The sequence below is a fragment of the Lobosporangium transversale genome (genome assembly GCF_002105155.1).
Source record: "Lobosporangium transversale strain NRRL 3116 chromosome Unknown BCR41scaffold_64, whole genome shotgun sequence".
In the NCBI taxonomy this organism is placed as follows: Eukaryota; Fungi; Mortierellomycota; class Mortierellomycetes; order Mortierellales; family Mortierellaceae; genus Lobosporangium; species Lobosporangium transversale.
In genome coordinates this window covers 51,549-68,964 of record NW_019029042.1, presented here as the reverse complement: position 1 = coordinate 68,964, position 17,416 = coordinate 51,549, and the positions used below count along the sequence as shown (strand labels likewise).

Genomic DNA, 17,416 nt, shown 5'->3' with positions numbered 1-17,416 from the left:
AATTGTGACTACCATAAGGTACAGATTGCCATGGAGCTTGATCTTTTCCTGTACAAACCGGTGGGGCTTGGTTTGCTGCATCCGTTGCTTCATCATCTCCTTGTATTCCCTTGGTTGGTAAACACTAATAAAAAAGAAAAAAAAAATTCTGCTGTTGCTCTTGACAAGGATTTAATGCCCTTCTGTTTCAGAACCGGTTCCTACACACTGAGTCGAATCTGTCCATGTATCCACTAGTGAAAAGTTTTTGACAGACAAGAAGGTGAATAGCAGAGTAAGTGAGAATAAAATGTTGGCCCGCATGCCATGCCCACGGCGTATGTATTGAAGTTTTTATCACATCCTTCAGATCATATCAAAAGCGTAGCTACAGTGCTGTGCACGAGTAACATAGATATAGCGTATCCATGGTAAATGTTTCCTAGGAGATGTATGTCCATAGGTATTTTCTTTAATCTTTTATGCAACAGGCATTCCGTAGAGTATGTAACGACTGTCCCCATCACTGTACAAAATATAGTCAACTGCTTTCTTTCAACCAGAGTTACGTATCCGTTCTTGAACGAGACTCAGGCAAAGCATCAGATTTTCTAGCAAGGCAAGAGCCAATCGTGGCAAAGCCACAGTCTCTAGTTTATTTTTGATTATTTTGTTTCGTTCGCTAACCAACTGTACAAAAGTCAGGAGCTGATGGCAATTCCAGATCCTGAGGCACTCGAAGATGCATAGTTGTTATTGTAAGCTGGTGGCTCTGAAGAATCAATAGGCTGAAATCGATGGGACAACAGGTGCATTTTGTTCTGATAAGTGCCAGAGTTGTAGCATGGTCCGCACAGATCAGTTCCTCCAAGCTCCTCACAGTCTATACATGAATATCGAATCCCAAGGATTGGCTCCACTCCACACGAATCACACTGAGATAACAATGAAATAATAGAGAATGAGGAAAAGATATTAGATTGGAGTTTTTAAGTACGGTCATCGTGTCACCTGATACATAAATCATAAAAAAAAACTCACAGAGTATCCCAAGTGACTAGCCACTCCACCATCGGGACTACCTTGCAGTGAACTGCTTCTATGTAAAAGAGCATTATTGCTACTGGCAACACCGAGCATGTCCTGTATATCTTCGTCATCATCACCTTCGCTCATATACACAGTCGGTGCAGGATTGTAAGTCAGATACTGCGTGCCAGATGTCCGCCCGAATCCAGATCCTAGTAGTGACTTGGCCTTCTTTTTCTTTTTCGGCGCTGCGCCTGACCCTGACCCTGACCCTGAGCCTGAGCCTGAGCCTGATGCTGGTGCTAATCCTAATCCAAATCCTGTTGCTGTAGCTCCCCCCGCATCCGCGTCTTTCTTTTTTGGACGTGTAGGCTTGTTACGACTAGCTTCGTTGCCTTCATCCTGAACATCTTTTCGTTTTTTCCCTTTGGCGGCTGAGGATACCCCTGCTTGCTTAGCTTTTGACTTTGTCTCGAGCGAGAAATTCATTCGCCCTGGCGCCTCCAACCCAGCCTTGACAAGCTTGATAAAGTATTTTTGAACACGACTTGCGACCTGTTTTGGTGTTCTAGTTCCCATGGCTGCTGAAATCTTTTGGAAACGTTGGGCCGCCACAGGTTCATCCGGATAGATTTCCAATAACCGCTCCAGCTGCTGCTGCTCCTCGTCACTCCACGGGATATTATACAAAGGTGGTTTCGGCGTCTCTTCGCGAGCACTACCTTCCCGTGACGCCCCCCTCGGTTTGGTGGCGATTGTAGTGTTCCCTGAATGAACATCGACACTTCCACTCATATGATTATAAGTGATATTGGCGTTTGCCCCAAAGTCTTTAGGTTGAATCGGTCGAGGGATCGTGCGAACTCCTGGATTATGATCAATGGTTTGATTCGAGGGTCCAGCAACAGGTGTTTGGGGACAAACAGATTGATGTAAATGGTGCTGATGATGAGGTTGAGGAAGCTGTATCGTACTGTATGTAGCAGATGGTGTCACAAGTGCGCCTTCTGAACGATGACCTAAGGAAGTATTATTTGATTGACTCAAATCAGAGTGACCCATTCCCTCCATATCATGAGCTCCCGGAAATTGACCATGACCATAGCCAAGTTGCCTTGCTTCGTGTGAAGTTTGCTTCGACGATAGTACGCCATCCGTGTCTCCTGTTCCGCCATTGATATCTATTCGATCCTGACTCGAGTCATGATAGTTGTATTGCTGTGGTTGGTAAGGGCGGATGACGTTGATACCGAGGTTTTTTGCAGTCTCTTTTACAACTTGAATACGTTCCTGAGATGGTGATTCCGCTTTGGAACGGATATTAGTCCGTCCTATTGACAGTGTCCTGCTGTTATCTCTATCAGGATTTGATTCATATGATAAAGGGCTCTAGAGGAGCAGAATCAAAAAGATAGAAAATATAAAGCCAAGTTAACAAATCAGACCTCAACTATTTCAGCAGATAAACAGATAGACTTTTTTTGTGTACCAGATAAGTTGCTCTTGGAGGCTTTGATGGTGAAACAGGTTTTGCTGGAGGAAATTGATATTTTGTCCATTCTATTGACGGTGCCGGTAAGGTCTTTTGCCCCTCAGGATAGCGGAACTCCTAACGTACAAATGTTTTTAAGCGGATGGAAGATAAAAAAAATGACTTTTATTATTATTATTATTATCATTTTCTTTTGTTGAAAAAGCCTACTGAAAAACAAACACCGTACCTTGTTCTTAAGTAATTTCAAAAAATCGAATGGGGCTCCCATATACCTCTCCTTTAAGCTCTCCAACCGAGTGATATCCTTTGGTACCTGCGTCAATTGCCATCTATAACGTTTGATTGCCAATGCTAGTGCCTGAAGGCTAAATTTCAAGAGAAAAAACAAAATAAAAATTAAAAGTAAAGTAAAATAAAATATTGAGTGAATAGGCATTTATGAATTCATTCCATAAGGCTTTCTTTTTTTTTTTTTTTTTTTTTTTGTTTTTCGAATGAATGAAACAGCTCCTAGTTAGTGTCCTCCTATAGCTTACTCGTATAGCGCATATTCCATCTTTTCTTTAACCCATTGTTCCTCATCAGGTGTTAAACCGAGTGGGCCTCTATCCAACGCGCTAGTTGAGTTGATATCATGTCTAGGGTGGGATGCTGTAGTGCTACTTTCAGGGTCGGCACTACTAGCACCAACATTAATTACATTTGTGGGTGTCGATGATGATTCCCGGATTTGTAAGTTTGGTAGTGATGTGGAAGAAGTATTATATACTACAGATATAGAGGTAGAGGTGGACGTAGAAACAGATGTAGGATTCAAGGTTGAAGATGCAGGCTCATGTATTTGTTCTGCAAGTGCAGGCTTGCTATCCCCAACAGCTGCTGAAGAGGTAGAGCCATTATTTGTGACATTTCTGGGAGCCAAGGGAGTGTCTGCTAGAGGAGTTGTCTCTGGACTGGTATCCATGGACACCGCAATTGGCTCTGGTGTGATGTAAGACATGGAAATGTTCCTGCCCTTTGCAACTTTGACAGGGAGGGTAATGAGAATGAATTAAAGAGGCCTAGTGAAACGGAGCAGTCACTGTGGCTTGATATTACGACGCGTTGACGATTTTTTTCATAGACAGCGCCGCCAATCTGTTTATAGTCCGTCCCATTAAAAAACGAGACATTCCATCTATTGTAAAAAGAAATGTATTAGAACACAGAAATAAATAAATAAATAAATTAACCAAGAAAAAAAAGTACTATCAAGCCAATACTTACAATTTTTTTAAGACGAAGGCCTTTCTGGACCTAGTCATGTTTGTAGTAGATTGTGTCCTACTGTTGTTGCCGGCTTGTCTCTCCCCTCCTCCTGGACCCAGCAAAGGTCCTTTCGGTGGTCTTGATCCCTCTACTCCTCCTCCTCCTTCATCTGAAAATTTCCTTTTTGTGGATCTGCTACTACCACCACCACTGCCACCACTACCTCCACCGCCGCCACTACCGCTAGAAGCTTGGCCTTGAGTTCCTCCGTCCGGCGGCATATATTTTGCAGGTCGTTTTTGCTCTCTTATCTGCGACTCACAGACCCTTGCGATGTTCTCAGCACCAACAGCATCTCGATCAAAGTATGCTTTACAATTTCGACAGTACTTGGATCGAAAAGGAACATTCTCCAATATACTGTCACAGTGAGGTCGTGGACACTTGGCAGATGTGTAGTATTCATGATAACCTACAATGGCTTTCAATCTCTGTAATTCCTCTTCTAAGCTTTCGCCTCTCTAGCTCGCCCTGAAACTTCTTGGATGGTTTGTAAAGGTACGCTCTAGAAATCCGAAGGATCTCACGTTCGTTAGGTTTCCTTGGATCCAACTTTGCAATTGTCATCGAGTACCTCTCGCCTGGATCGATCCCAATGATAATGGTACTTTCGGGGGGAGGGCATGCTGCCTGGGTGTCATATTTAACTTCTACATTCTCGAGGAGACGGGATCTCTGCTTCCAGTTGATCTCACGCCGGGGACTGGGACTCACCGGGGACAGTGGATTTGTGCTCGATGTACCTTCTTCAGCTGCTTCTTCTCCCTCGTCGCCATCTAAGAATGGTTCATCAACTTCCAGCAAGTCAATATCGCTGATACCCAGCAAGATATCGTCATCTTCATTCCCGTCGTCGTCTCCATCATCACCACCATCACCTGCACCATGGCCTGAAGACGAGGATCCCTGCTGAGCACTTGAAGAAGCCTGGACTGCTTGAGATCTTTGAGTATCCGAAGGTTGGGCAGCTTGCGAACCTCTACCTCTTTTTTGCTTCGATGTGTCATAGGCAAGAAGTGTTAGGGTAAGGCCGTTTGTAAAGAACGATGTCCGTAGTTTCCTTCTAGGGTCATCATCAGATTGCAGTCCAACGTCCTTGTATCCTTTCAAGGAAAACAGCTCCTGCAACAATATCCCCTTGTGGTTAAGGATCTTGTCCTCTGCAGCCCCCTTGGTACTCATGTTTAGTTCCAACAATTGGGCTATTTCCTCTCGAACTGTTGGGTTGGACCATAATATATCCAGGAGACAGGCTTCCGTTAGGCAAAGAGACCGAGGCGAGAAAGCAGACGTAGGAAAATCCAGATATTTTTTGGCAGTTGCATTTTGCTCAAAAAAGAATTGGATGGAACTTCTTCCATCGCCTGGAATATCTATGTCAAACTAGACATTATATTGAAGAAATGATTAGGAACATTTCTATAAACATATTATAAGATAACCTCAAAATATTATAATATTATATTTACCTGCGCATTCCGATAGTGAGATCTTAGCGCTGCTTGAACAGGGACCATGACCATCCGAGACGACCTGCTGATCACCAAATCGGGATAGATCTGGTTTAAAGGACCAAGCCCTGTCTTTGCATAGAAGTTTTCGTATGCTTTGAGCTGGGACGGCTTGGCTACGTTCCCTTCGCCTTTTTTCTTCACTTCCCTGCTATACCTAGATAATGGACTCATCACTCCGTGATACAACAACGCAGCAAGGCCGTAAATAAAGTCCCTGCTATCAAGAACTTCATCTAGGAGTTGTGGGAGATCAGCTGGATTGGATGGCCCAGTGGTAAGCAGGTTATCGATCCACAAGGCGCAGGCCCAGAAAGCTCGAATCCGTGCCTCATTCAACATTTTAATAAATGATTGAATGAGCCCTTGAATTGTTGCAGCAAGTTGCTCGGGATTGAGATTGGGATCGGAAGTAGAGTCCAGCTTGGCAACTACACATGTCTTTAACGTGCCCAGAGTTAATGCAACAGTGGGGTGGGCCCTCTTCAACCGTCGGTCCTCGGCAGTAGCCTCCTTCACTTTCCTGGTCTTATCAGTCTTTCTGATATACTTGGCCTTCCCTTTGTTCTTCTTTTTTTTCTTCTTTTCCTCCTTAACCTCCTCTTCTTTGTCATCCTCTTTTTTTTCCTTTTCCTTTTTTTTGGGGGACTTTCTTTGACGGCTGGAGCTGACGGGACGGTCGTGTTGTTTGCAGTTGGTCAGGTCATATTTCTTAGGGGAAAGTTCCTTTTTCTGGGTAGGGAAAACAGGCCGATAGCGATTCGGCTTTGCGCGTTTAGGGATATAGAATCTAATTAGGAACAACAATGTCAAGGGTTAGATGACTTTTTTTTTTTGTATATGCTTTGGAAAATGTTCATTTGAAGGAGCTTACCTGGGTTGAGGTTGATTATTTTTATTCTGGTACCTAGCAGATATCGCAGTCCTCATTCTATCATGGTAATGAAGGAATCTTTCAGCGGTTGGTTGCTGCGAGGCCTGGGTTTGGATCCCACCAAAGAAAACATTAATTGAATGGTCAAACTGGCCTTCTGCAGGAGTTCGACGGCTACGGGCATGGACCTCACGAACATATGATACCGTCAACTTTTCGGCATCAGTGTCAGTGAGCGCGGAGATAATCTCAGCATTTGTAGCAAGACCAAAGGTTGGGATATTTGGGGTGTAATCGTTATCGGATATAATGCCATAGACCAGGAGTTGACTGTTCCTTGAAAACCCAAGGGCTTGCAGGACCTCTTGTTTCTCATAGAGTGCAAACATGTGATGGCGACGAGGGATTGGACGAAGAACTCTTTTTATAGAAGGATAGATGAGAAGGTCAGAGTCCCCAGACACAGCGATACTGGTTGGTGTACATTTGGCGGCAATACACACATCAGCCTCATTTCTACAATGGCAAATCACAAAGTTATTGTATCGACCGAATGGCGCCGCGAGCTCCCTCTTCTCGTTATGACTGAATGTGAAGAGCTGTCGAAGATTCTTTTTAATGGCAATCATATGGCTTCGAGATTCCCATTTGCCTTCATTGGACTTGGTTTCCATGTTGGCTATGAGCGTATCGAGTTTTGCATCCGCTGCTGTACGCTTAGCATCTCGGTCCCTATAGGCACGCGTTTTTTCTTCGCAGCGAGGCCCATCAATGTGTATCGTCACTGTGGCAAGAGGACCAAAGATCTTTCGAATGATACTAGCCATAGCATGGCCGCAGGCAGTGAAAGAACTCTGCCAGCTGAATCTCCTTAGGATGATATTATGTATATCGCTGTGGAAAGTGCCAAGCAGATCCAGCTCAAAAGATGAATGGGGTTCAGCAGCAAGCTCATGTACATCAATCTCCTTTGGTGGCAGGTCTCTCCTTGAAAGGTATGAATAGAGTCCTTTAATACCCATCTAGAGAAAGTATAGTGTAAAACAGTGCAAGCAATGTTGGTTTAAGCGGCTAAAGATTGAAGCTGAAGTTGTTAGAGTAGAGATAGTTTACCTTTAAGAAAGCAAAAAGTTATGATCTGTGAGGGGATGAGGGTGTAAGAGTACGGGCGAGAGCGCGAAAGCAATGTCGTTGTAAAATGAGAGAGAGAGAGAGGGAAAAGAGAGGAGGCAGGACGTATTTATAGGTGTATGAAAGAGAACGAAACAAAAGGCTGATGAATTTGGAACAACTCGAAACAATAAGATTCTCAGCGACAAGTTTTAACTTTTTGGATTTCGAGTATTGTTTACAGTCTTCTCCAATCATCTACATTTACCAAATCAAGCCTTCGCCATGACAATCAACAAGAAATAAAAAAAACAGACTTCCTTACGTCCCCCCTCGGTATGTGTATCTGTCTGAACACGTCCTAACTGACATCCCTCGACAATCCTCCCAAGGCTGCAGTGTTTGAATGTGTACAGGGAACAAAAGAGGTCTAGATACAGGCTCTCTTTGTGACATTGAAGGAGATCGCATGTTTCATGGCTATCGAGACAAGGTACCCCTACAGGCACAAGACAAAGGTATAACTCGGTTCAAACTCAAAGGAACGATTTTACCAATGGCCTTGTTCTTAATCCACTTGCCTATGGCACAATCCAGACGAAGAGACAGCAGCAGTCTGGCGTAGATGAAGAAGATCTCAGCCAGGATTGAAACTTTCACAAGGGTTCCTTAACACGGCGTGTTTTAAAGGCAGCCGGTGAAGACCTGACAGATGAAGACTACGCAAACATAAACTGGAAGAGGAGCCCCAAACTTCTTGAAAACGTTGGACTCATATTCCATGAGCTAGGGCGATGCTCATCTGCAAATACCACAACTACCGTCTAATGCGATCCTGGTATTGTCAATGCCCTTACGTTTTCTTCGCTAGACCGTCACAACCCTGACCTGCGTCAAACGGTGAAGGTGAGAAGTAGGCTCGTCAACAGCCTGTATGTCTTATATGCGTTGCACCAATGCTCACTGATAGGTTGGGAGGAAAGACACCAAGCCGGCAACAACAATAGGATATGATCAGTTCCATATTTCACAGTACACGTGCTACATGAAAATTTATAATACAGACATACTAACAGCTCTATGGCCACATGGTGTGGTGCCCGAGACAAACTTGCAGTTATATTTTGATACAAATTTGGATAAATGCCCCATGGATGTGATGTGTGAACCCACATCCTATTCTCACTTCTGCTCCCTAGTTACTATTTGTCTGTCTAAAATTTTTCATGAGCTACTACAAACATGACTAGGTCGGGAAAGGCCTTCGTCTTGAAAAAGTTGCAAGTATTAGCTTGACAGTGCTTTCTTGACTAATCTCTTTATTTCTATGCTTGGTCTAGATGGTGTTTTTTTATGGGGAGGACTATTTAGACAACATATAGACCCCACATATCTTAATCATAATAAATTGGCTTGGTGGCATTGTTGTAAAAAATATCTTTGCTCAAGGGACAGAAAGATAGACACAATCAGGAAAAGGCAGGACAAAGAGTGTCAACAAGATTGACAAGAGAAAATAGAGTCAAATAACCTTGACTACGAACAGCGCCATAGAATGTCAAAAGAAAAGATGGGAGCTTTATAGGTGAGCTCACAAACTGAGTTACCGGAAGACAAATGCTTGTTGTGAAAAGGGGAAAAAGATAAAAGGCAAAATGAACTGCAGGTGAAGAATAAGACATATGGGGAAAACTGAAGACTTTATTAAGAAGGAAGTTTCTTTGGCTTTTATACTCGGTAGCTTCTAGGTGAGGCGGACCCGCCTATGACTACAAAGGCTTTGCGCAAAGATTCCTTTAAGCTGGTTCGACAGATTAGTGGATACAAAATAAACTGAAATTAATTTTAATGACCAGTCACACCACTTGCAATAACAAGCGAGTCAATTGGCTGCCAATACATTTAAGAGTATTCAAAAAATATAAGGGATCGCGACCAAATGGAACGGGCTATACTGTATCACACTCTTTGCTGTGCTGAAAAGCCTTATTGACAAAAAAGGCAATTTTTTTTCTTTTTATTTCTCGGAATACGGACTATGCTTGTCTCCACGCGTAATACAACTAATATCCCTCTACCTTTCGTTGCAATCTTTGTACCCTTGGACTTTTTTTTATTATTGACCAATACGTATTTTTTAACAAAAGATAGACCCGCTACCCAAGAGATCGTTGCTCTTGAGTCCTATCGAACCTGTAGGAGAGGGAAGATGTGTACTTCAAGAGTGTGCACCCGCTTGAACTACCAAGCTGTAGAAAAATCCATCTTTTCTGGCGAGCAACACCTCTGGTGCATCAAATTCTTTCACATATCCTCGATCCAAAACCAACACTCTGTCCGAATCCATAATCGTCTTAATTCTATGAGCGATTGTCAATACAGTCCTGTCCTTGAATTCCTTCCGGACTGTCTTCTGGATTAGCGCATCAGTTTCTACATCCACCATAGCTGTGGCTTCGTCCATGACTAAGACCTTGGACTTGCAGAGTAATGCGCGCGCGAGGCAGATCAACGATCGCTGACCTACTGAAAAATTCTCACCATTGGACGCAACTTCAAAAGAAAGGCCACCAGTAAGTGAGGAGATATAATCCTTCAAATGAGCACGCTCAAGTGCTGTCCACAGCTCGATGTCCTCAAGTTCATCGAACGGGTCCAAGTTCTGACGGATAGTGCCCGCAAAGAGCGTTGGATTTTGTGGAATGATCGACAGGCGCTTTCGAAGAGTCTTTAAGCCCAGTCTTGCGATATCTACGCCATCAATCAAAATTGTTCCTATCTCCTCACTATTGCTGGCACTAGTCATCATCAGGTCATGAGTAATCAAGGCACCTCCTGCATTATTTCTTGTTGCTCTTGCCCAATAGCTGCCTGCAGCTTCAATCATTCGGAACAATGCAAGCGTCAATGACGACTTTCCTGCTCCTGTCCGACCCACAATTCCAATTTTCTCACCGGGTTGGACCTCTAGCGAAATATCCTTTAAGACAAGACTTAAATGCTCGCGATATTTTGCTGAATAATGGCTAAAGACAATATGACCTTTGCTTGGCCAGTTTTGAGGCAAATTTCGGTCGAAATCCGTTTCCTCCGGTGCTTCCTCTCTCAATTCTGCATACTCTTCAATTCGTTCCACGCTGATGAGTTGATTCGACATTTCGCTCCATGCTCGTACAAGGTAGGAAATATCGAGTGTGACCGACATAGCATATGTCAACGAGAGTCCAGCTACACTGGCACCAAGCTGACTACGAGCCAGAACTGCGAGGAACGCTACTGTGAAAACGATTAAAGCCCCCAGGACCTCGAGCCGAATCTTGAGCCAACGACCACTGATGCCAAACGCAAGTGCAGTCTCTGCAGATATATCTGCTCGTTGCTCGTTCATCTGTATGAATCGCGCCGTGGCCCCCATAGCTCGGATAGTAGAGACACCTGCCAGAGATTCACTAAAGTGCTGGTAAAGCGGTGACTTGGAGATAGACATGAATCTTTTGAGCGCTTGAGACGAACTGATATAATACTGTTGAATATATAGATAAGCCAATGTGAGTGGCGGCATCACTACGAGGAATTGAGGAGTCGAGATGGAGATCACGATCAACGTGCCCCCAATGGCTACTAGACAATAAACAACATCGATGAAGTTCCAAATAATACTCTCGTCCACGGCGTCCACGTCGGTAGAGAAGCGGTTAATAATGCGACCAATGCTATTGTGAAAACATTCGATGGAAGAAGAAAAGAAAAATTAAATGTTAGGTGATGATTAAAACAAACACATTAGTACACCATAAGCACTCTTATTTTTAAAGTCGTCCTTTATCCAGGTGAGAACTTACGGTGTGATGTCGAAAAAGGACATTGGCTGTCTCAGTAGATTGTTTAAAAGTCGATCGTGCAAATGTTGCGCGGCTCGGATAGCAGCATGAATATTAGCTACATAAAACAGTGCCATATTGAAAAGAACATATGCCATTGTGAATGCACCATAGCCGATTAAGAAATATACAACGGTGTATTTCCCTTGATCCACGGAATCTGGCCAAAATCGGAGCCAGTAACTGGTGCTGACTTGAGCCACCTCAACCAAGATGTACAAGAAGATGACCATGAAGATGTTATGATATGAGGCAGCTTTCGCATATACCATAAACATATCCCAGCCCACGCCACCTTCTACCATTTTTTCATCTGCGGTATTTGGCTCTGCTGCCTTGTCCTGGCCGGTGGCTGTTATAGTAGTAGTATTGACATCGCCAGAGGTATTTATACTTGTGACGCCATTGCCATCGGCATCGGATATATCTTGCTCAAGCTGACTCTCGTCCTTTCTGGCACTGTTACTCTGAGTTTGTTTTTTGCTTTTTGATGAAAACTCGGTATAAAGCTGATAAAAGCCTCCACGACTTGCCAGAAGCTCGTTAAAGCCATTCATATCGCTAATAGTCCCATTGTTCATGATGATGATCTGGTCCATATCGCTCAGGTGATGTAAACCATGGGTCACAATTAGCCGGGTTTTGTCTCTGAGCAAGCCATTGGGACCTAGTAGGGTGTTCCACAAGTGGTGGTCTACATGTGCGTCTACAGCACTCAGAGCATCATCTAAAAGATAAATGTCTGCATCCTGGTAGGCAGCTCGTGCCAACGACAATCTTTGTTTTTGCCCGCCTGATAAACTGATGCCTCGCTCTCCAACTTCTGTTTGGTCTCCTGCTGGAAATACTTCCAAGTCTTGAAGGAGTGAGCAGGCGCTTAAAACCCGATCATATCGAGCCTGATTCAAAGGTTGTCCAAAAAGGATGTTATCCTGGATAGAGCTGTTCATTACCCATGCTTCCTGTGAAACATATGCGACGCTGCCATTCATATGTACACATGTTCCCTGGTCTTGATACATATCCCCGATCAAGGCACTTATCAAGGACGACTTTCCTTGCCCAACACGTCCCACCACAGCTGTCAAGGACCCTACTTCAAGTGCGAAATTAATATCCCTGAGAGTCGGTACTATTGGCGCTTGGGTCGGTTCACCTTGCTGCAAAAGAGGCGCGTTTTCATTTTCATCATCTTGGATTGTCCTCAGAGCACCTTGCTGTGATGGCGATGATGGTAAATTTAGCTTACTCCAAGAAAAGACTCCGTTGCTCACGCTAATAGCAGCTAGATGCGGCTCATCTCTGCCTGGAATTTGGTGCTGGGAACTACTCTGGTTGTTACAGCTGTTGTTCTCGAGTTCTTCCGAGAGCAAAAAATGTTGAATACGGTCTGTGGATACCAAAATAGAGGTAGTATCGCTCAGCAAATGATCCATCCATGAGATAGGTTTGCTCAACAGACCAAAGAGCGCCAAACTGACAAAGATTACTTGAGGGGTGATCTTGCCTGGGGTGGCACCAGGTCCTCCAACCGCAGCGTAGATACTGAAAGACAATAGACTCATAAACATGGTGGAGGAGAATATGAAGGTCATGGCGGCGTAAACTTTACCAAACCGTCGCAGTACACCCATCTCCAGTGTACGGTACCTTGCGATCCTTTCTTTAAACGCGCTCTCTAATTATAAAAATAATAATAAAAAAAGGATTCTTGATGCATCAGAATTTTTTTGTAAAAAAAAAAAAAAAAAAGTAAAACGGGGTATCAAAAAAAAAAAAAAAAAAAAATTACCCCAGGCATGCAGTTTAATAGTCCTTATAGATGAAAATAGCTCGGTAACCAGACGGATCCTACTGTCCATTGTAGTGAGCTTCGTGTCCTTAATCTCTGAAAAGATATCCGATACTTTGTTCTGGATAGGGATCAATCCAACAACAGTAAATAATCCAACCAGAGCACACCATCCCAGTTGATTGTACAACATCCACAATGCCACGATGATTTCAAGGGGTACTGAAATCCATTGCGGCAGAGTATTAAGGGCGCCAGTCCACTTTTCAGCATCAACTGACATATGGTTGGAAATAGATCCAGTCGTCTGTGTCCTTCTAGACTCTGGAGATAGGTTCATCGCTTTCCTGTAAATTATTCCTATCAGTCCTGAACGGATCTCCATTCCTCGATCGGCGTTCAATTGCATCGAAAGCGCTCCTGCTACAGAACTTGCAAGCGAAGTCAAGAACATGAGGAATGCCAATAATATCCCATAAGAAAGGGGTGGGGGATGAGCTTGAGCTTGAGATGGTAGATGAGTTAATACCCCTGCGACTGAAGACTGCATAAAATCTAGGATACGACCAAGAAGAACAGGCTGCAGGTAAACCAAAGCGGTTGAGATCAACCGACATAGGACGATGGGGGCCCAGCCCATCCATCCGTATGCAGTCCCAATTGTCTTTAATAAAAGCCAACGTCGTCTTCTCTCTTGCTCTTCCCTCGATAAAGCCAAGTAAGAGGAGAGGGACTGTTTCCAAGAGGCTTGTAGAGTTACATAGGCATTTTCGGTTCTGATACGCTGTGGCATCAAAGCCGCAATGTCGTTCAGTTGCAACGGGCTCCTATATCCAAGGCTCATGATTGGCTGAATATAGTGGAATGAGAGACGAGAGAAAAGATTGGCCTTCTCAGACAGGCTGGCGCCTGACCTTTGTTGAACAGACGTGTTGCCTCTTGGCCATGCCTCTACACAAAGTCCAAGGAGAAGTGTGGCCAAATACCAGATGAGGATAGAGGAGGACCACACTTGTGGGTCACGATGATCTGAAACAAGCGTCGAATAGAGAACAATGCCAGCGCCAATAATGGCAAAAACGTAATAGGATAGGATAAAGTCGGATGAACGAACACTGAACCTGTGTTCAAAGTTGTTTAAGACGATGGCCAACAACTAGTTGATTATTATTGTTATTATTATTATTTTTTCAAAAAAGAACCATTTAGTAATAACAACAATAATAATAATAATAATAATAATAATAATAATAATAATAATAATAATAATAATAGAGATTTCAACCATATCTCCATGTAATCTGAACAGAAGTCACTTCCTAACCTACCCAAGCTAACAGCATGGATCCTGAAGCCCAGAACATTGATGAATTCATTGATTTGTTTGAACGGAAAAACCCGGTGATCAATGCTACACATCCTAACAACATGAGCAGCTGTGAAAGGTAGTAGATCCAGGCTGTTCTTCCAAGACCGTGCGCCTTCCCATGATATTTGAAGTAGATGAGTCGGAATACAAATAACACAGAAGCACAAATCGCCGGCAAAGTCAAGAAAACCCTAACAAGATAAATAAATATTATAAAATTTTAATATGGCGAGACGACAACAAGCCAGAAGCCGAATTCGAACCAAACAGAAGATTGGCGGTCAAAATTTCTTACATGCTCTGATAGCAGACTTCATCGATATCCTTGTATTCACGTCATTTTTCATGATCATATTTAAAATAAAAGACCGAAAAAAATATATCAATTTTATGCGAAATGCATTTTGAATCATAAATAAAGAAATACAAAATACAAAGACATTTAATGGCATCTACCAGTTTAGAACAAAGTGTAGGTTCACGGTGTGTCCCAGGGAAATTTTCTGGACTCATCACGCTATTATCTTCAGGGGTTAATGAGGAAAACATGGAAAGGAGAGATAAAGTGGTAAAGATCAAGCGGAAAATATAACATGGATGACCCGCTTTTTATCAATTCTTCATGATGGATAAATTTTCAATGATGGCAAATCCGCAGTTTTAATGTTTCAAAATCAAAAAAATTAACTTTAAATTTAAAAATCATGGCGAATTTTAGTTCTATCCTTCTTTATTGGACTATTGGGTTATTGGGCTCCAAGAGGTCGATCGTCATCTTCATCGTCTGCAACTGTCCATGAAGGCATAGTGGGGATAGTTGGTAACATGTATTGAGATGGATGCAATTGTTGTTGTTGCTGTTGTAAGTGTAGTTGTTGCAACTGTTGTAGCTGTAGGTATTGGTGTTGTTGCTGTGATTGTTCTGTCTCCCATGCCATACGCCGCTGTTCTTGTAACCATCGTTCCTTTTCCGCATTGAGCATCATTTGCTGCTGCTGGTACTGGTGCTGATATTGAAGTTGGTTGGTACCTTGCGCCTTGGCAAGCTTCTTTTCACGCTCCATAGCAGAGATGGTGCCAACAAGACCAGTCTGCGGTGGTGGCGGTTTCGCCTCAACATGAATCAAAGTATGGTGCAAATGTGGATGTGACGGTAGTGTGGATATAGAAGGAGAGATGGATTGTAAAAGGGTTTGCTGAGGGAAATGTGGCAAAAGGGAGTGTCTAGTCGTGTTAGGTTTCTGTCCCAACCCACCATTGTTGGAACCATTAGAACCTGCAGAGTGAAGTGAATTGACTGACATACGGTCAAGATTCAAATGAGCGAATGATGCTGATCCGAGACTGCCACGATATCCAGCAGGAAAACCGCTAGTGAGAAGCTGAGGACCTCCTGCTCCAGCCAGCCCTCCGAATTGTTCTTCCCCAGCATAATCAGGGAACCTGGGTTGTGGATTTGCAAGTGGATATTGATGTTGAAGTGGATGGTGGAGCTGCTGTGCTGACAACATTGGTGAAGGTGTAGAAGTTGGTTGGAGAAGGGCTTGAGGGATTGAAGTGGCAGAGTGAACAGAATTCAAAGAATGGATAGATGAGGTTGATGGTTGTCTGGTATGCTGGAGATCTAAGTGTTGTAGTGGAGTGGAGTATGGGCGTGAGGCTGAGAAAGGGAGTGAGAGGGTTGAGGACTGAGCGTCTGGAGACAAATGGACCATAGGAGCATGCTGCAGAGGCGGTGCTCTCATAAATGCTGGGACCTGTGGTAACTGCTCTTTCTTTTCACCCAATGGAAGATCGTCATCATCGTCATCATTAGCGGCGTTTATTGATCCATTAGAGCCAGGAGATTGTGAATGTTGAATTTGTATGGCTTGAAGTTGCTGTTGGTGCTGCTGCTGTTGTTGAAGCATGAGGAGTTGATATGCTTGTTGCTGTTGGTGCATCGTGGCTATCTGGATTTGCTGCTGCTGCATAATAAGCAACATTTCTTGCTGCTGTTGCTGATAGATCGACATTGGATTAGCTACATTTGGCACAGCCGTTGCACCATTCAAGCTATTCAAACTATTCAAGCTCGAACTGCTTGGATTGCTCATACTCATTCCGACCGTTGGACTGTTTACAATGCTTTGTGGCACCGTGCCAAGGGTAGAATGGGCAGGCACAATATTGACATTCTCCTGTGGCGACGTAAAGTCGAGTTGCGAAGGCGATGTAGGAGGCTCGACCGCAGGCTTGGTAAATGCGTCTTTTGTTTTCTGGCTTGGTTGCTCCTCATCTGATTCAGTATCCGAGTTGACAGGTGCCTTGCGGACGTAGTTCTGCCCTGGTTTTGAAATCCGGGACTGAGCAATTGAACGAGAAATCTCCTCAACATCTTTTTCAAGATCATCTTCGCTGTGGATCTCATTATTATCTTTCCTACTATCGGTGTTGTCTATCTCCTTCAGTGTTGACTGCACAGGTTTTCGTTTCTCTTCATCATCCTCATCTGTCTCTGTGTCAGAGTTAAGAGGAGCTTTGCGGACATAGTTTTGTCCTAGTCGTCCTGGTCGTCCTGATGCTCTTCCGGGGCCTTGTTGTTGGAGAGTCTGATTTGGGCTCAGAGAAGGTACTGCCACATGATGCTCTTTCACAGAACTATCGTCATCTTCGTTTTCGCTCTCCTGGTCATGTTCATTGAGAACGTTGTCTTCATCATTGTCATCATCAGCCTCGCTATCCGATTGAACAGGATCCTTTCGAACATAACCCTTTCGGTTCCCAGGTTGAAACGAGGATCGGATGTGCCCACTAGGACTCGCAGAAGTGTCAGAGTCGCTACCAGAAATAACGGCCTGCTGCAAGAATGAAACAGATCTTTTTGGTTTAGTTGCATTATTGACTGGAGGCGGCAGGGCAGGCGGTTGCATCAGAGACATGTTTGGTAAGTGAAACTTGACTTTAGAAAGATGAATGTATAAGGGATTCGAGTTTTATGATTCTCGAATAAGGGAATGAAACAAAGAGAATGAGAATGACAAAGAGAGAAAAGAAGAGAATGAGAAAAAAGAAGTAAGAAAAAAAAA

The 17,416-nt window shown here is 43.6% G+C and overlaps 5 protein-coding genes across 5 annotated transcripts; all 5 read right to left on the bottom strand.

Annotated features, from left to right (window-relative positions):
* Positions 1-437: 437 nt before the first annotated feature.
* On the bottom strand, positions 438-3,523 carry BCR41DRAFT_390295 (hypothetical protein). The gene is made up of 5 exons (XM_022028204.1): positions 3,040-3,523; positions 2,730-2,868; positions 2,498-2,617; positions 1,021-2,397; positions 438-914 (listed from the first exon to the last, which is right to left on the bottom strand). Exons 1-5 carry the CDS (start codon positions 3,501-3,503, stop codon positions 681-683), a joined length of 2,334 nt encoding a protein of 777 aa, XP_021876063.1. The 5' UTR covers positions 3,504-3,523; the 3' UTR covers positions 438-680.
* Positions 3,524-6,151: 2,628 nt separating this feature from the next.
* Positions 6,152-7,591, bottom strand: BCR41DRAFT_363575 (hypothetical protein). Its single transcript, XM_022025907.1, has one exon. It carries the CDS (start codon positions 7,216-7,218, stop codon positions 6,193-6,195), a length of 1,026 nt encoding a protein of 341 aa, XP_021876062.1. The 5' UTR covers positions 7,219-7,591; the 3' UTR covers positions 6,152-6,192.
* An 888-nt stretch (positions 7,592-8,479) lies between these two features.
* Positions 8,480-9,073, bottom strand: BCR41DRAFT_363574 (hypothetical protein). Its single transcript, XM_022025906.1, has one exon. It carries the CDS (start codon positions 8,986-8,988, stop codon positions 8,776-8,778), a length of 213 nt encoding a protein of 70 aa, XP_021876061.1. The 5' UTR covers positions 8,989-9,073; the 3' UTR covers positions 8,480-8,775.
* A 389-nt stretch (positions 9,074-9,462) lies between these two features.
* BCR41DRAFT_328886 (P-loop containing nucleoside triphosphate hydrolase protein) lies at positions 9,463-14,135 on the bottom strand. Its single transcript, XM_022021714.1, has 6 exons — positions 13,595-14,135; positions 12,980-13,516; positions 12,437-12,865; positions 11,149-12,343; positions 10,139-11,019; positions 9,463-10,081 (listed from the first exon to the last, which is right to left on the bottom strand). The coding sequence occupies exons 1-6, from the start codon at positions 13,821-13,823 to the stop codon at positions 9,525-9,527; spliced, it is 3,828 nt and encodes a 1,275-aa protein (XP_021876060.1). The 5' UTR covers positions 13,824-14,135; the 3' UTR covers positions 9,463-9,524.
* Positions 14,136-15,000: 865 nt separating this feature from the next.
* BCR41DRAFT_363572 (hypothetical protein) lies at positions 15,001-17,414 on the bottom strand. The gene has a single exon (XM_022025905.1). It carries the CDS (start codon positions 17,267-17,269, stop codon positions 15,095-15,097), a length of 2,175 nt encoding a protein of 724 aa, XP_021876059.1. The 5' UTR covers positions 17,270-17,414; the 3' UTR covers positions 15,001-15,094.
* Between the last annotated feature and the right edge of the window lie 2 nt (positions 17,415-17,416).

Bases quoted from the DNA above. Each gene is read 5' to 3' on its own strand.
- BCR41DRAFT_390295 (XM_022028204.1), bottom strand. From the start codon at position 3,503: ATGTCTTACATCACACCAGAGCCAATTGCGGTGTCCATGGATACCAGT. The intron at 2,618-2,729 runs GTACGGTGTTTG...TTTGTACGTTAG, and splicing joins TGAAATTACTTAAGAACAAG to GAGTTCCGCTATCCTGAGGG. The intron at 915-1,020 runs GTGAGTTTTTTT...TTGTTATCTCAG, and splicing joins CTAGTCACTTGGGATACTCT to TGTGATTCGTGTGGAGTGGA.
- BCR41DRAFT_363575 (XM_022025907.1), bottom strand. From the start codon at position 7,218: ATGGGTATTAAAGGACTCTATTCATACCTTTCAAGGAGAGACCTGCCA.
- BCR41DRAFT_363574 (XM_022025906.1), bottom strand. From the start codon at position 8,988: ATGTCTTATTCTTCACCTGCAGTTCATTTTGCCTTTTATCTTTTTCCC.
- BCR41DRAFT_328886 (XM_022021714.1), bottom strand. From the start codon at position 13,823: ATGAGCCTTGGATATAGGAGCCCGTTGCAACTGAACGACATTGCGGCT. The intron at 12,344-12,436 runs GTAAGCTAAATT...TTTTGCAGCAAG, and splicing joins CAACGGAGTCTTTTCTTGGA to GTGAACCGACCCAAGCGCCA. The intron at 11,020-11,148 runs GTAAGTTCTCAC...TTTTCACAATAG, and splicing joins TCCTTTTTCGACATCACACC to CATTGGTCGCATTATTAACC.
- BCR41DRAFT_363572 (XM_022025905.1), bottom strand. From the start codon at position 17,269: ATGTCTCTGATGCAACCGCCTGCCCTGCCGCCTCCAGTCAATAATGCA.